At 49.8% G+C, this 16,168-nt stretch overlaps 1 protein-coding gene across 1 annotated transcript in view; it reads left to right on the forward strand.

Annotated features, from left to right (window-relative positions):
• Window positions 1-5,771, forward strand: part of ARK2C (arkadia (RNF111) C-terminal like ring finger ubiquitin ligase 2C) — a 47,767-nt gene extending 41,996 nt beyond the window's left edge. The window contains exons 7-8 of the mRNA XM_027118418.1: window positions 4,412-4,518; window positions 5,027-5,771. Of these exons, the coding sequence (XP_026974219.1) occupies window positions 4,412-4,518; window positions 5,027-5,144 (225 nt within the window). The 3' untranslated portion in view covers window positions 5,145-5,771. The remainder of the gene's footprint in view (window positions 1-4,411; window positions 4,519-5,026) is intronic.
• The last annotated feature ends 10,397 nt before the right edge of the window (window positions 5,772-16,168 follow it).

Consider the following 16,168-nt stretch of genomic DNA (forward strand, 5'->3'; position numbering starts at 1 on the left):
TACGTAAACTTTGGTAGATCCATACAATGGAATATTATTCCATGATTTAAAAAAATAAGCTATTAAGCCATGAATAGATGTGATGCAGAAAATATGTATTAAATGCATATTAGTAAGTGAAAGAAGCTGACTTGAAAAGGCTGCATACTGTATGATTCCAAATACACAGCATTCTAGAAAAGGTAAGAGTAGACAGTAAAAAGATCCATTGTTGCCAGGGGCTTTAGGAGAGGGATAGGCAAATGAATAGGTGGATGATAGGGGCAGTGAAACTATTTTTTATGCTACTATAATGGTGGACATGACATGACATTATGCATTTGTTAAACCCTTAGAACCCTAATGTAAATTAACGGACTTTATTAATAATGATGTATCACTCCTGGTGCATCAGTTGTAACAAATGTACCACACTGGTGCAAGATATTAATAGGGCAAACTCTGTGAGTTTTGAGAGGGGAAGGGAGGGAACACACTGTATTTTCTGCTGAGTTTTCGAATAAACTAACACTGCTCTATGAAATAAAGTCTGCCGTGAAAACAGGTAAATAAATACTTTTTTTTTTTTTTTTTTTTTTTGCGGTACGCGGGCCTCTCACTGTTGTGGCCTCTTCCGTTGAGGAGCACAGGCTCCAGACGCGCAGGCTCAGCAGCCATGGCTCACGGGCCCAGCCGCTCCGCGGCATGTGGGATCTTCCCGGACCAGGGCACAAACCCGTGTCCCCCGCATCGGCAGGCACGCTCTCAACCACTGCGCCACCAGGGAAGCCCAATACTTTTTAAAATTTAGGAATTAAAAGCTTGAGAAGCACTGAGAAACTTGGAGCAGGAAAATGCTCATGGTGGTCAAGCCAGAGCCCATCTTCACCCCCTCAGGAGGCCACAGGCTGCAGTGGCTGTGAGCACTAGGTGTTGGAAACAGACGGGGCCAGTTTTGAATTTCAGTTTTACTACTGTCTTTGGGCTGCTATAACAATGCCTTCTACTTGGTGGCTTAAACAACATTTACTTCTGACAGTTTTGGAGGCTGGGAAGTCCAAGACCAAGGCACTGGCAGATTTGGTTCTTGGTGAGGGCTCTCTTCCAGGCTGGCAGACGGCTGACTTCTTGCTGTGTCCTCACATGGCAGAGAGGAAGCTCTGGTGTCTTTTTCCCTTCTTATAAGGGCACCAGTCCCATCATGGGGGACCTACCTTCATGACCTCACCTAGACCTAATTACCCCCCAGAGACCCCATCTCCATCACATTGGGAGGGGTGGTTAGGGCTTCAACATATGAATTTGGGGGGAGGGGGACAAACACTCAGTCCCTAACCTCCACTTATAGCTGTGTAACTCTGGACAGCTTACTTGGCTTTTCTGACCCTTCCCTTGCCCTTTTTCATGCAAAATGGGAAAGATATGTTAGTAGCTGCCATAGGGGGACTCTGGGGATTCAGTGGGACAGTGCATATACACAGCTTAGCACCGTGCCCAGTACCTGGTGACTGCTCAGGAGTAGGGAGCTGCTCTCACCTTGATTCTAGGCTTGCCCAGGTACCCATGGTGTCAGTGTCAAAGACCATGAACCTTGGTCTATGCTCCTCATGGAGGCACTGGATTTACCCATCAGTGATTCCAATCAACATTTACTGACACATCTATTATGTGTCAGTCATGGATAGTATGTTAATAGAGGAAACAACAGTATTTCAGTAATTAAGTGTGTCATCTGCATGGAGAAAAGGATCATTCTCTGGAGGGAGAGCTTGAAGCTTCTGGAGAAGGATGTGGAAGGGAGTGAGGTACGTTCAGGAGCCCGGGAACAACTTCTACCTTCCTGACCAGGGTGGGCTCACTCCTGCCAGAGATGCACACTTCAGCTGTCATTACTTCAACAGGCTGAGAGGAGATAAGGAAAAGAACTAATGCTAAGAATGAAAAGGGAAAATGGACTGAACCAATGACATAATGAGTTGAGCTAAAAAAATTATGGGAATAAAAGGAGACTTAGGGGAATAAAATATTATTAAAAACAGGAATAAGAAGAATTAAAAATGCAAAGTGATAGCATTTAAGATCCCCCAAAATATAAAAAAAAATTTAAAAATTTAAACTGAGAGTAAAATAATACAAAACAAAAAAGGATATTTTAAAATAGCAATGATATAAGAATAAATAAAAATATAGTCAAAAAGAAAATATAAAAAAACAAGAATTAGGAAAAGATGAAAATTACATACAAATTTAATGTCAATATCATCAAAGTGAAAACAGAACGTTAATGAAAATGAGAAGGTATGGGCAAAAGGGACAGTTCCCACATAAGGTTCTGTGTGGGAACCTTTAAAATACATATTAAATTAAAAATGCTGAAGAAACTTATAGTTAAAATAAAAGTTACATAGATAATGAAAAGAGAAGACAAAAACTGGAAGACCTAAAAGATTAAAAATACAAAGGAAGAAATAGGATAAGATTTGAAAAGAGACAATATAGTTTAAAGAAATATAGATATAGTAAAGCAAGGTAGGACTATTAAGTTAAAATTGTTAACTATAAAAAGGAAATCCTGAATAATGATGGGAAAAAACAATAGAAAATAGTCTCAATGGTATTTTTTATGGAATTCCCTTTTCTCAAAGGGCCAACTAAAAGAAGGTCACTCCACCAGCAAACACGGCTGGGTTCTTGGGCAGACAGATCATCATGACTTCATTCATACTCCAAACCCATGACAATTATATGGGACTATGGATGTAATTCTGATTTTCTGGTTAAGGGTAAACGTATTGCAGTAGGGTGTATAGGGCACAGGGAGGCTGAGAGCAGAAGGTATAGATTTTCTTGTATGTTCTAATAAGGTTACACAATTCCCCAGACTACTTCAGACTCCGGAGCTGAGGACCAGGGACCAGACTGGGGAGACCTGGCATTTAGGCCTGGCCCGAAGGTCATAGTCACTCTCTGGGTGATCGTTATCTTGTGACTCTTCAGATTTCTCTTGGCAAGATGACCTTTAAGTCTGCTTATCCCTGGAGAGGGGGGAAAAGGTTTAGTTTTCTTCCCATGGGTATTATCAGAATGTTTCACTGCATAGCATGGAGATGGGAACAAGAAAGTGGGCTGATTCCATTCACTGATTACATTCCTTCCTCCCCAGAATATTTTTTTAAGCACCAGTGATGTGCCTTATACTTGACCAAGTGTGGGGCAGTATCTAAAGAAGGGTGAGCCATGGTCCACACCATCCAAGAGCTTGGAACTTTCTACATACTAGTTAACTATCTTCAAATAATTAGCAAAGAATTTAAAACAGGACAATTAAAGTCAACAAGTATAAACTGAGTGCTTGCATGATGTCTAACATGATATTAGAACTAGTGCTTACCTTTTTAAAAACTTAATACCTTTTTAAAAGAATTGAAGTATAGTTGATTTACAATGTTGTGTTAGTTTCTGGTGTACAGTGGAACTAGTACCTATTTTAACGGAAATTTCTGGACAGGCAGAGAGATCAAACAACATAGAATAAGTGTGGTACAAATTATAGGAGGTAATGCCCAGTTGAGGAAATCTGCCTTCGTCTAGTAATGAAAGAAAAAGTGAATAGACATTAGTTCAGAGAAAGAGAGGAAGGAAGGAAGGGAGGGAGGGAGGGAGGGACGGAGGGAGGGAGGGAGGGAGGGAGGGAAAAAAGAGTGAATGGATGGAAGGATGGATGGATGGATAGATGAAGCATGCTGAACCTGAAAGTGGAGGGAGAAGTCTGGAGGCAAGGATATAGGTTGGAAAGGATGTAAGGAGGAGTGGACAGCATGAGGGGACTAGAAAAGAGGAAGCTGTTTATGCACAAGCCATAGTTCTCCAAAGATTGGTTCATTAGGTACTCAATTCCTTTCTAAACTCTACGCCTCTAGGACAGTGTAAAGTTTAGACCTGGGACATAAGTTGCCTGGAACAACAAAAACTGCTTGGCCTCTTCCGCTGCTCCACTCCTGCACTCTGTATCCTGAAGCAAGGAGGGGGCATGGGGAGGAGGCGGGGAGAAGGGTCTGGGAAGCGCACAGAAGTCTGGGTGTTACTTCAGAACTTAAAAAGTGACTGACTCGGGCTTCCCTGGTGGCGCAGTGGTTGAGAGTCCGCCTGCCGATGCAGGGGATGCGGGTTCGTGCCCCGGTCCGGGAAGATCCCACATGCCGCGGAACGGCTGGGCCCGTGAGCCATGGCTGCTGAGCCTGCACGTCTGGAGCCTGTGCTCCGCAACGGGAGAGGCAGCAACAGTGAGAGGCCCGTGTACTGCAAAAAAAAAAAAAAAAAAAAAAAAAAAGTGACTGACTCACAGGGAAAGGAGGCTGAAAGGGAGGGGGCAGCTGTGGATGAAAGACAGGGGCCTCCAGGTGAGTCGGTGCTCTTCCTCTGCTTCACACAGCGAAGACCCCAGGATGGCAAGGGCAAGAAGGAAGAGGGGGAGGAGTCAGACACAGATGAGAAATGCACGATCTGTCTGTCTCTGCTGGAAGATGGAGAAGATGTGAGGTAGGAGCCCCGCCTTTTGAGTCCCCCCTCTTCCTTCATGGGGATTGGTGATCAGTCCTGCACCGTGTGTCAGGGGTGCTTGTTTGCCTGTGCACGTGTGTGAACGTGCCAAGTGTGCACAGTGTGCTCTGTGGTTGTCCTAGGAAGGTGGGGTGTGGAACATTCTAGATGTGTGGTGCCCATGGTGTGGACTCCCGGACACAAAGCTAGGAGAACAGAGAGACATTTGGCCTGAATGGATCTCACACAAAGTCCTGGCTTCATTTCAGGTTGATCTGGAGGGCCAGGAGGAGGAGGGCCTTGGGGCTTTCCTTCCTGTCCTGAATTCCCATCCTAGCCACAGCCTTACTCCGTGGCAGAGCCCCCAGAACCTTCTTTGGCCAGGCCCCCAGTGGTCCTGGGTGTGAGTCTCCTCATTCCCCGAGTAGAGTCAGTGTCCCTTGGCTCCTGGCACAGCCCGGGGCCCTTCTCCTTGACCATTCCTCCGACTTACCCTCCTCTCTTCCAGGCGCCTACCCTGTATGCATCTCTTTCACCAACTGTGTGTGGACCAGTGGCTCGCCATGAGCAAGAAATGCCCCATCTGCCGAGTGGACATTGAGACACAACTGGGAGCTGACAGCTGAGGGAGGAATTAGCCAGTGGACACCCCATTTTCCTTCACCAGGTCCCCCCACGGCCATAGCCCTTGCAGCCAAACTTTGCCTTCTGAGCCATTTGATGTAGAGGAAAAGCCTGCAAGCACATTTTGTGGAAAGAGGAGTTGGTGGTATCCATGTCTGAGGAAAGGAGGGGGTGGGGGAGGCCCACCTGTCCAGAGTGGTGACTGCCCCGTCCGTCCGTCCATGTCCATCCACCTGCTTTGCGGGAGGGAGGGAGCTGGCAGTGCCCGGAGCAGGGGTGGGAAGGGGGGGCCCATGCTGCTGAGAATCTAGATGTGATCCTGCAGGTCCTAGCTGATAGCCCGGCCCCTCAATCCTGTCCTTTGAAGGATTGTATATATACCTCTTGACCACGTAGAAACCATGTAGGGGTCTCTAGCTAATTCTGTGGATGGCAGCCAGAGCATGTTAGCTTAAGAAAAATGTTGTGTGTGGTGCTCTAGTCATCTGTGGTGGACATGTCGCTGTTACCGAATCTGCACCAAATAGTTCTCATTGAGTTTCTTGTTTTGGTGCCTGACTGAACCAACCAACGACAGCCCGAATCTTCCCGTCTTTACGAGAGAAAAGGAAAAAGGAATCAAAGGTGAAGAAAAAAGCCAAATCCTGTTTACGGTGAAAAAGGATGATTTTTTTTCACCCAGGTTGGGAGGCGGGAGGGGGTTCTCGTTTTGTTTTTGTTTTCTCTTGGCTTTTGTTTTTCTCATGTTTACAGTGCACGGAGCGTGGAGGGGCGTCCAGGAAAGAGGAGGACTGGAAAAGGAGCAGATGGGAACTTAGATGGGCCTCTGAGGGGCTCAGCCGGGGTTGGAAAGGCAGCATTTGAGTAGGCGAAGGGGAGAGGTCTGTCTTGAAGGAAGGCTCCCCACTTCCAGAGCCCATCTACTTAGCTCCAACCATCCCCCCCTCCCCCCAGTTCCACATTGAACCAGGAGGCGTCAGCTTTCAGCCAGAGCTGCCCCAGGTTCCTCGGAGCCAGGATACCCCTGCTCACGCCAGCTTCTTCCTTTTGGCTGTGCTTATGCCCTGTCGCAAAGAGGCCATTTGGCCACTGCCTCTCGAATGCAAAAAATTAACCAGATGCTAAAGGTAAAGTAGCATAGGTGATGGACACCTGGTCTTGGCCAAAGTGCTCTCAGCTAGCACGCAAGGGCTGAGGTCAAACACCGTGGACCTCGAGGAGGACCTTGAGCTTCCTTTGGAATGTCTCAAATCCTGATGAAGTCCCTCAGAGATGGCCCTGGCCCGGAGACCACCTTGGCTGGGTTTGGGAGGCCCTGTGTTCCTAGCCTCTGGCTCTTTCTCTTTAATAACCTTGGGCAAGTCCCTTTCTTTCTCTGTGCCTCAGTTTCCTTCTCCTTACAGTGGGGAGAAACAACAGTGCATCCCCATTTCCACCTCTTCTACCTCACCTAGATGTTGTGAGGATTAACACTCTCTGCCCAACGCATTCTGTGCTCTCTCCTGGGAACTTCCGTGGGGTTTAGGGATGGGGGTGGTGGGAGACAAGACCTGGAAGTTCCAAGTGACACCATACAGTGTGTTTTTCTGAACCACTCCATAATTTTTCTGAATCTCAAAGGGAGCAGAGAGATGGGAGGACAAGAGAATGGAGATGCGAAAGTCCACCAAATTCCAACCCCAACCCAACTTTCTTTGTCCATCTGTGGAAAACACCAGCTCAGCTAGAATTCTGCTCTCTTCCTTTGCCTCTCCTGCTCACTCCTCCTCTCTCGCATTTGCACTGCCCTCAAAGCCTCCCCCTCCCCTCACCCCTTGCCCCAGTCTCAATGCCTTTATATCAGTAAGAGAAGACTAAGGGGAACAGGATACTTATCACATATATGAAGAAATTCCATAAGGTTAAGAAAATTTGAGTCTGCATTGTTGCTTACCAAGGGTAAAACCAGGACCAATGGGTAAAAATGATGGGGAGGCAGATTTTGGCTTGAGGTAGAACCTTCTAGTACATGTGGAGCTGTCAGGTGGAGGGATGGCTGCTCTGGACACCTGCAGGCAGAGAGTGGGGGGTCATGGCTTCTGGAAGGAGGGTTACTCAAGGATCTCACTCAGCCCAAGACCATCCGTACCGAGTACCTGCCAGTGCAGGTTCTGGAGGAGACAACAGCCAGGGAGACGACATCCCTGGCCTCCAGGAGCTTACAGTCCAGTTGAGGAGCTAAGGCAATAGTGCGCAAAGGGTGGCTAGTCTGATCCGAGGTTAATGGCACGAGCATTATACTGTCCCATTCAGTGGTTGCAGTGTGTGAACAGTGTCTCCTGGGCCAACGGCTGGAGAGCCCGTGAGTGGTTAAGTACTTGTCAGGATTTTGGAGAGAGCTAGTTACTAGCAGCCCCAGGAAGTTGGGAACTCTCCTTACCCTGCTTTGACCCAGAGGTAGGCAGGGTGGTCCAGGGAAGGTCACTCCCCACTTAGTCTCAGTCCTTTGTTCTTCTCTCCTAGGCTGGCTTGCAAGGCCAGCAGGTGGTGGGTTGGTGGGGAGGCCGGAGGGAACGGGAGCTGGTGTCTGGCTTCCGTCTTGGCTCTTGACTGACAAAGTGGGCAGCTCTAGAACCTGCCTCCTTCTCTCTGGGCCTCAGTTTCCTCAGCTGCACACAAAGAGGTTGGATTGGATGCTTGCTAAATTTCCTTCCAACAATCACATTCTCTGATCCTAACATCAACACATTTTTCAAGGTGGGAGAGCTCTGTGCCCACCAAGCTGTTGACAACAACCTTCCCCGAAGGCACTAATGCCTGTATCATAGGCTGAGAGTGGGATGGGTCCCCTCCTCCCCCCAGTTCTCTGCAGGCTCCCTGAGTGCCCCGGGCTAACGTTAGCCAGTGAGTGGGGTGAAGGTCACCCAGAGGGGAGAGGTCAGCTCTGACTTTGCGGGTAGATCCTGGAGCCCCCCATGCCCATCTCTCTGGGGCCCTCCTACCTTGCAGGTGGGCACCTCCCAGCCACCCGCTTCCTCAGCAGGCAGCCAGGCGGGGTGAGAAGAGAGGAGAGGGGTCTGTGCTTCCCCTCCCTCGACGTCCGGGAGCCTGGGAAGACTGGAGAACAGGCAGGCTTTGGCTTCAGCCCGCTGTCGTCCTTCGGCCCCTTCTTGACTGAGACGCATGAGTGCCTTCTGGGGCGAGAGCTGCCCCAGGATTCCAGTTGGGCCTCCTGCCGCATTGCAGCCCTGGCCGCAGCGGGTCGCCAAGGACGCCAATCTTCGAAACCCACAAACCCAGGCCACCTGGCGCGGCGGGGGCGGAGCCTGGGCTCCTCCTCCAGCTGGGCCCCGGGCCCAGCCCTCGCCCCCTACCCGTGGCGGGACTCAAGCTCCTCTTCTGCAAATGTTTCCAGCCTCCGTGCAAGTATTCTTAACTCTTTACGCCTAATGAACAAGCACAGTTTTTTCAACGGTGAAGAAAAAGCACCAGATTTTTTTTTCCTGAAGAAATCCCCCAAGCCCCCGCCTACCGGCGGGACAGACACTCCCCGCGTGGGGCTGTAGCAACGTCTGTCAGGTCCCCCCCTCGTGTTTCATCTCCTGCGCGCGCGTAGAGCAAATGCTAGAGCGATTTCAGCTGATAGAAAAACAAAAATGAAAAAAAAAAAAAACACAAAAAACAAAAAACATGGCACGTTGCTAGTTTACAGGGTTTTGTGAGTTTAAATGCCTTATATTTAACAATCATAATTTATGACTAACTTGTAGATATCGTGGGTTCTTATTTAATTATTTTTATAGTTGTTTTGCATTTTTAATTATAATTTATTTATTTAGAAAGGATACTAATTTTTTTTATTACTCCTATTACCTCATTTTGGCGTTGTTTCTGGGAGTGGAATGCTTTGCATGCATTGGTACGATGACAAACAACTACGAATACAAAAAAAAAAAAAACTTAAATAAAATTCCGCGAACTTTATTTCGTCCAGACTATCAGGGTGTGTGATTGCAAGCTGTCCTACTGTGGTGCTGGCCTCTTTGGATACATTCCATACGAAATGCAAACCTTTGATTCTGTATGCTGTGATCCTAGTGAAAAACTCCAATATAGTGACTGTATTTAGCACATATATAAATATAATTTGCACTCGTCAGCAGACTGGGGTAAGCCTTTCACTTGCTATCCTTGCCCGTTCTCCTCAACCCCCCATCATTAGCCTGTTTCTTTTCTCCTTCTCCCTGTTTCCACACCTCAGGCCACCCTGCCCCCATCCTCTGAGGAAGGTCCGGGGGCACTCTCTCCACCTGCGCTGCAAATCTCTCTGGTTCCAGAACTGGGTCCTTTGGACATTACCAGCAGGAGCATCTGAGAGCCAAAAGCCTGATTTATTAGAACGAGCTCTGAACCGGGGGTCAGGAGGCTTGGGTTTTCAGCAGCTCTTCTGCAAACTTCCCCGTGACCTTGAGCAAGTCCCTCGGCCTCCCTGAGTCTCAGTTTTCTGGGCTGGGGTGAGGAAGGTGAACTGGAGGGTTTCTCTAGGGTCCCTCAGACTTGGATAGAATATGACACAGAGCCGGGGGGAGCCCACCACGCTGTGCTCCCTCATCCTCTTAGGAGAGAAGAAAGGGAGGGTACAGGGAAGGAGAGGTGAGGAGAGGAAGAGAGTGGACTGAGAATTTATCCAGCGGATTTGCTCAAAGGAGAAACCTGGAAGGATGCCTGTCCTTTTACATGCAGCGAGGTGGGTGGACACATCCCTGGACATGTGCTTTCACAGGTTTAGTGGTCATTTGGAGAGTGAGCCAAAGTCCGTGTCTTGTTAGATACGGGGACGGGGTTGGCAGACTATAAGCCCCAGACTATGGCATTTGGGATTGGCACCCCCATCCTACCCTCTCCAGGAGGCTTTGTTGCTGAGGCATTGCCCTTGACAGCAGATTGGGGCACGGATTTTGGACCCATGGTCTCTCCTCCCAGCATCTCCTTCACCCTCTGCCATTGCTCCAAGGGGCCTGTGGGCAGGAGGGAGTGCTGTGGAGAACGGGTGTGGGCCTCCAATCTCACTGCCCCCCAGGAGGAGTGGGAGGGGAGAGTTTGAGGAAGCAGTAGCTTCAAAGCCTGGCACAGCGGTGAGCCCAGCAGTTTTTGAGCCAAAAGGAAAGCGGAGGTCCCTGTCCCCAGGGGCAGCCTCTGAGCTGCTCTGACTCTGCATGTCAACCTCGTCCCGCCTCGCCGCCTCCCGTTTCTTTCCAGCTCATCCTTCCCTCTTGCCTCTTGACATCACTGCCTTTGCGTGGTGGAGAAATCCACCCTCCACGTGAGGCCCCTGGGACGGTGCTGATTGGGAAGGGAGCGGAGGCCCAGATTCACCACGCTGCCAGGCCAGGCTTGTAAGAGTGGCTGGGCCGTGCAGGGTGCCTAAGCCCCAACTTTGCTCTGGCTGGACTGTGGGTCCCTTTCCCTGGGCCTCCGGCCTGCTGCCTGCCCAGCTTCCCCTCTGCCTCCACCCTGGAGCCGTGCTTACCTGCTTTCTGTGAAGGCAGCCTGTGGAGTTGCCCACTGGTGCATAACCACCACACTGCCGGGTCTGGCTGACGCTGCCCCTTGGCAGGGCTCCTGGACAGACATGCCTTATGCTGCTCTGTGGGGTCGGGGTGGGAAGTGCCCTTTGCCCTGGCTGGCCTGTCCCCCGTCCTTCCTCACCCCAGCCTTCCCCTTCCCCAGCCCCACCCCTGGCCTTGGTAGTGGCTCATGTCTCAGCTCTGGAGCCAGCGACACCAGGCCCTCGAGGGGGTAATTTGGTTGCCCCTGGTAAGTGAAAGGATTATCCTCAGTGTTGATTGTCCTTTTTTGTAATCCTCCTGCTGTTCTGTTCTGTTGTGCTGTGCAACATTTTGCTACATAGACTATTTTATAGCAGAAAGCTAGAAGAATATTTATTATGAATATTAAAGCAATAGTGCATCAATGAAAAGGCGGAGACATTAGGAATTGTGTAAATGCTTAGATTCACTTTTGGTGGATTTTTTGTACTTTATTTATAACTAATAAAAATGAACTGCATTGCTAACTACACCTCACTCGTGGAGGGTGCTTATTTCTGTGCACACCCAGGAAACGTCCAGAGAAAGCCGCTCCCAGACCTGTGTTCATCCAGGACACGGGGCAGTGTCTGTTGTCTCCTCATCCTCTCCCTGTGCTTCACCTGTTTCCCTTCTCCCTCCCCGCCCCTTCAGCCTCCCCACTTCTCCCCCTCCCAACTCCCTTCCTCTCCCTCCTCCTCCTCTCTTATCTATTATTTTCTTTTACCTCTTTATCTCTCAAAGAACCTGTTCTATTCTGTGAAGAATCATCTCATTAACCTGTTTCCTGAACTTTATGGATCTTAAAGCGGAAAGTTCCCATTTTTGATCAGTTTCAAATGTAACCGCTCGTGTTTTGAACTGGAGGCTCCTCAGTTTCTCCATAGGAGAGAAGGGATTTGACTTTTGAAAGTTGGAGTGGATTTTTTATTCCTTCCTAAGAGCCCAAAGTCAGACACTCTTTGTGGTGTCTAGAGTCTATTCTCAGAAAAGTGTGGGTCAGTGGACTGGAAGATGGCTTTCTCTCATAAACTGCAAGCAGAACCCATATTAATGAACTTTTTTTTTTTTAAGTCAGAGACTTTATTTTTCAGAACAGTTTTAGGTGTACAGAAAATTGAAAATAAAGAGAGTTCCCATATGTTCTCTCATGGCCACCCAGTTTCCCCTGTAATTAACATCTTGCCTTGGTTAGATGCATTTGCTAGAGTGGAGGGGCCGATATTGATACATTATTATTAACTAAAGTCCATGGTTTTCGTTAGGTTAATGAATGTTCAGAATCCCCAGTTCTCCTTCGAGTGAGATGATCCAAAATGCTGTCTGTTGTTTTCCACCCAGTTCCACCTGTGTCTCTTCCTTCGGGAACCATAGCTTCTTAGTCCTTGCCCCGCCACTAGCCAGCCATGTGGACACTCCCCGTCCCCAGTTTGCCAAATGTAAGCATGAGGATGGCAGACCAGGCTCCTTCCCCTAACATCTCCTCGGACTACCTCTGTTGTCCTTGTCTACTTAATCTCTGTTGGGTCCTGGCCTTCTGGGGCTGGGGGAGTGGCTCTCTTTCCTCGGATTTTTTGCCTATCCAACACGTGGGCCAACAGGCAGCCTTGCGAGTCTCCACCCCTCTCCCACCTCCTATCTCAGTGCCCAGGAGGACAGACTTCTCAGAAATCACCCAAGCTCTGCCCGTGACTCGTAGTCTCCATAACCCTCAGGAGGTCGAGGAGGACAGAGTCCAGCTGTGATTGTCAGGGCTCTCCAGGGAACCAGAACCAATGGGATAGATATGATATATAGTATATATCATATGTATGTTATATATGTGGAGATTTATTTTGAGGAAGAATGGGCTCACATGATTCTGGAGGCTGAGCTGTCCCATGATCTGCCCTCTGTAAGCTGGAGACCCAGTACAGCAAACAGTGTAATTCAGTCTGAGTCCAGAAGGCCTGAGAGCTAGGGAACGGTGGGGAAAATCCCAGTCCCACTGGTAGGAGGAGACCCATGTCCAGCTCAAGCAGACAGGCAGGAAGGGGATACATTCTCCATTCCTCTGCTTTTGGCTCTATCCAGACCCTCCAGGTATTGGACGAGGCCCACGCACACAGGGAAGGGCTGGTTACTTTACTGAGTCCACCAGTTCAAATGCTCATCTCACCTGAAACACCCTCAAAGACACACCCAGAAATCATGTTTAATCTGGGCGCCCCGTGGCCAGTCAAGGTGACCCAGCAAGTTAACCTGCACCTTGTCCTCGCCTCACTCCCAGGCCTCCCCAGCTGCTGCACCCCAGCAGACACTGAGTGGCCCCAAGATGACACCTGGCCTCTGGCCCTTTCTTCTCCCCCATACTCTCCATTACCTGGAGGCAGAAAACCAGAGCCTTCCCCGCCAGGCACTGTCCTTTCCGCACTCCCCTTTGCCCTGCACGTAGCCTCACCTGCAAGCAGGGTTCCTTCCCGCGGGGCCTGCACTTCTTGAGCACTTTCTGTCCCAGAACCCTCCCTGCCCCCAACCAGCCACAGCTGAAGTTCTTCCACCTTTACATACCTCGAGCTTCCAGCTAACATTTCATTTGAGGAGAACCCCTGCCCTTGGACTTCCTGTGGCACCTGTTAGCTGTGTGACTTTGGGCAAGTTACTTACACTCTCTGTGCTTCTGTTTCTTCATCTATGAAGTGGGGATAACAATAGCACCTGCCTCATAGGTCTTTCTGAGGATTTATTGAGATCACGTGTGTAAGGCACTGTCTGGAATATAGTCAGCACTCTATAAATATTAGCCATGTAGAAGATGATGGTGATGTTTTGTTTTTTGTTAAATCCCTGCCTTCCATAGTATTTCTCCTCTTGTCCTTCTCTCCGTCTCCTTTTCCTGGAGAGTTTCCCAGGCCCCATCAATGTCTGCTCTTCCCCTCTGGCCATTCCACGCCATGGTCAGCCACTGGTAGTTGTTTATCCAGTAGGAGGGCTGGTGGCTGAGGCCTCAACACCAAGACACCAGGAATCGCTGCTTCATTAAAAGTCTTTTCCACGTTCAGCTGGAGATTCTAGAAGAAAAGCCACATTGAGTCCTCAAGGCTGGAAGCATCTTCCCTCCAGCTCATTAGCAACACTGCCTCCCACCCCCTCCACCATCCCAGGGCCCAAAGTTCCCCTTTTAAATTTAGGGTAAAATGTTCTTTCCTCCCTTAAAAGTCATTCACTCAGGCCCATCACGTCAAATCTCCTCTCCTCTAGGCTCCACTACTCCCTTTGTCCAGGGCTGAGGTCCCCCACCTGTCCCTGGAAGCTTTATCTTGCCTCACTCAGGGCATTTGGGTGTCTGTGGGTGAGTGATGCTTGGTGCTGCGCTCTGTCAAGGGGCCGGGACTAATGGGGGCACCTGTTCAGGACAGACACACACCACCAAGGGTCCTCAGGAAGTGGGGCCCCATAGGACTTCTGACCTCATGCCATTGGAGCCCACATAATCAGAATTCAAGAAGGGGTGTATCTGAACTGGGCTGAGTGTACTTATATCAAAATCTTGGAAGAAAAGCGTTGTTCAGCCAACGAGCTGAGAAAATAAGGTGGAAGGCTTTTGTGTAACCTGCGTAAGAGCAAGTGCTTCTTAGACACCGGTGCAACAGCTCCTGTGTAAGTAGCTTGTGCTAACTGCGAATGAGTCTCTTTTCTTTAATGTGGACCCCCGGGATACTTATTTGGAAGTACTTTGTTTGTATTTGTAGCATTACATTTAAGGTTCTCTCCAAATGTTCTTTAATGCTGACTTATCTCTAAATCAAGGGAGGAAAGATCACACTGATATAAAACCTTGGCACTCAAGAAGCCATCCTTTTAAAAAATCTTTTGTTTTCTTCACCCAGAGCCCTGGTGAGGGGGTTGGTCTTGGCTGGAGGAGAGGTGGCATCCAGGGCCACCTGCCATGGTTGACCACCCCAGTGATGACCAGGGGCCATGTCGGCAGCAGGAGCCTTAGGGTGAGAGGGGTTCAGGAGGGACCTTCCCAAGAGAAGGGTATGTCATCATCTTCCCCATGGCTGGTTGCTGGGTCTCAGCCTTGAAATTCGGACTGTTGGGGTACAGAGCTTTGTGGGGGCTTTGGGTAGAAGATTGTCTTTCTTCTAGGGCCAGGGCTGAGGGTGAGGCAAGAGAGATGCCCTGGGTGCAATGTTTAAGGAAGCCCCAGCTTCGGGTGCCAGCCCTGGCTTTGCACAAGCCTGAGGTCTAGCGCCTCCCTCAAGTTTGCACCCTGGGCGCCCTGCTTGTTCCTCCCGATCCCAGCTTTCCTTTCTGCCCTGCCAAAAGGGGGATTCCTGTGCCGGCTTGCAAGGAAGAGGCAGGAATTGAGAGGTAAAGCCCAGCCCAGAGGCAGACGGGGTGAGATTTTGAGCGAGCCCTCCCCTGGGGGCTTCTCACGGGTGTCTGGAACCCCTTCCTCAGGGCAGAGGGCAGGCTCGGGGGCAGCAACAGGTGGGAGCAGAGGGCAGCAGGGACTCCTCCTTTCTCTACCCTTCTCCCCAACACCCTGGTAAGTGGGTCTCCCTCGACCTTTGCCTGCAGCCTGGGTGGAGGAAGGAGAAGTGTAGGGCCCCAAGGGAAGGCAATGCCAGCGCAGAGACGCAGGGCTGTGGGGATGGGACCTGACACACGTGGATTCTGCAAGACCCCCCGCTCCACCGATGTGCATGTCTCCCCCACCTCCGCAGAGTGTGAAGGGTGTCAAACAGCTGAGTGCAAGTGCAGCTTTGCCCCTGTGGGACCCTTGGTCAGTCAGAGGCCTGCTCTGGTCCTCAGTTCCCGCCCCTACAAAGCAGGGAGGCTAGACTGGTCTGGTCTGTTTTTTGTCGTTGTTGTTTGTTTGTTGGCTTCAGTGTCCACACCTAAGTGATGATATACCATATTTGTTTGCTCTGTCTGCCTTTTTTTCCTGACCATTATACCCTCCAAGCCTGGGGCCTCAGAACAGGGTGGGAGGGAGGGGTGGACGGTGGTGAGGAGACTTAAGAGCACAGGAACAGCCGCAGAGGAGGCACAGCAGAGGGTATGGTGGGTGTGGCCTTGCTGGAGGGTAACATGCTGGATGCAGATCTGTGGGCAACCGGCCCAGGTCCCGAGAACTTGGGGAACGAGGCAGGTGGAGGGGTGCCCTGTGTGAGATGAAGTGCACCTGGATGAACGGAAGGCATAACAGTTTCGAAGGGGCTTTCACAGCAGTAGTTTCATCTGATCTTAACAAGTCCCCTGAGGGGAAGCAGAGGAGACAGGGAAGGTAAGGGATGGAAAGAAAGTTGACTCAGGTCATGGGGTATGTCCCCAAACTAGACCCGCCCTATCCCAGTAAGAGTGAGCCAACATTTATTGAGCACATCAGCAACTGACGAAACAAGGGGCTTTTCCCATCCAATCTTGGCTGGTTCCACAAGACAATAGATGATGCATTCCATAGTGAGACT

The sequence above is a fragment of the Aethalodelphis obliquidens genome, unplaced genomic scaffold (assembly GCF_003676395.1).
Source record: "Aethalodelphis obliquidens isolate GAN/ISIS:26980383/991018 unplaced genomic scaffold, ASM367639v1 scaffold19, whole genome shotgun sequence".
Classification (NCBI taxonomy): Eukaryota; Metazoa; Chordata; class Mammalia; order Artiodactyla; family Delphinidae; genus Aethalodelphis; species Aethalodelphis obliquidens.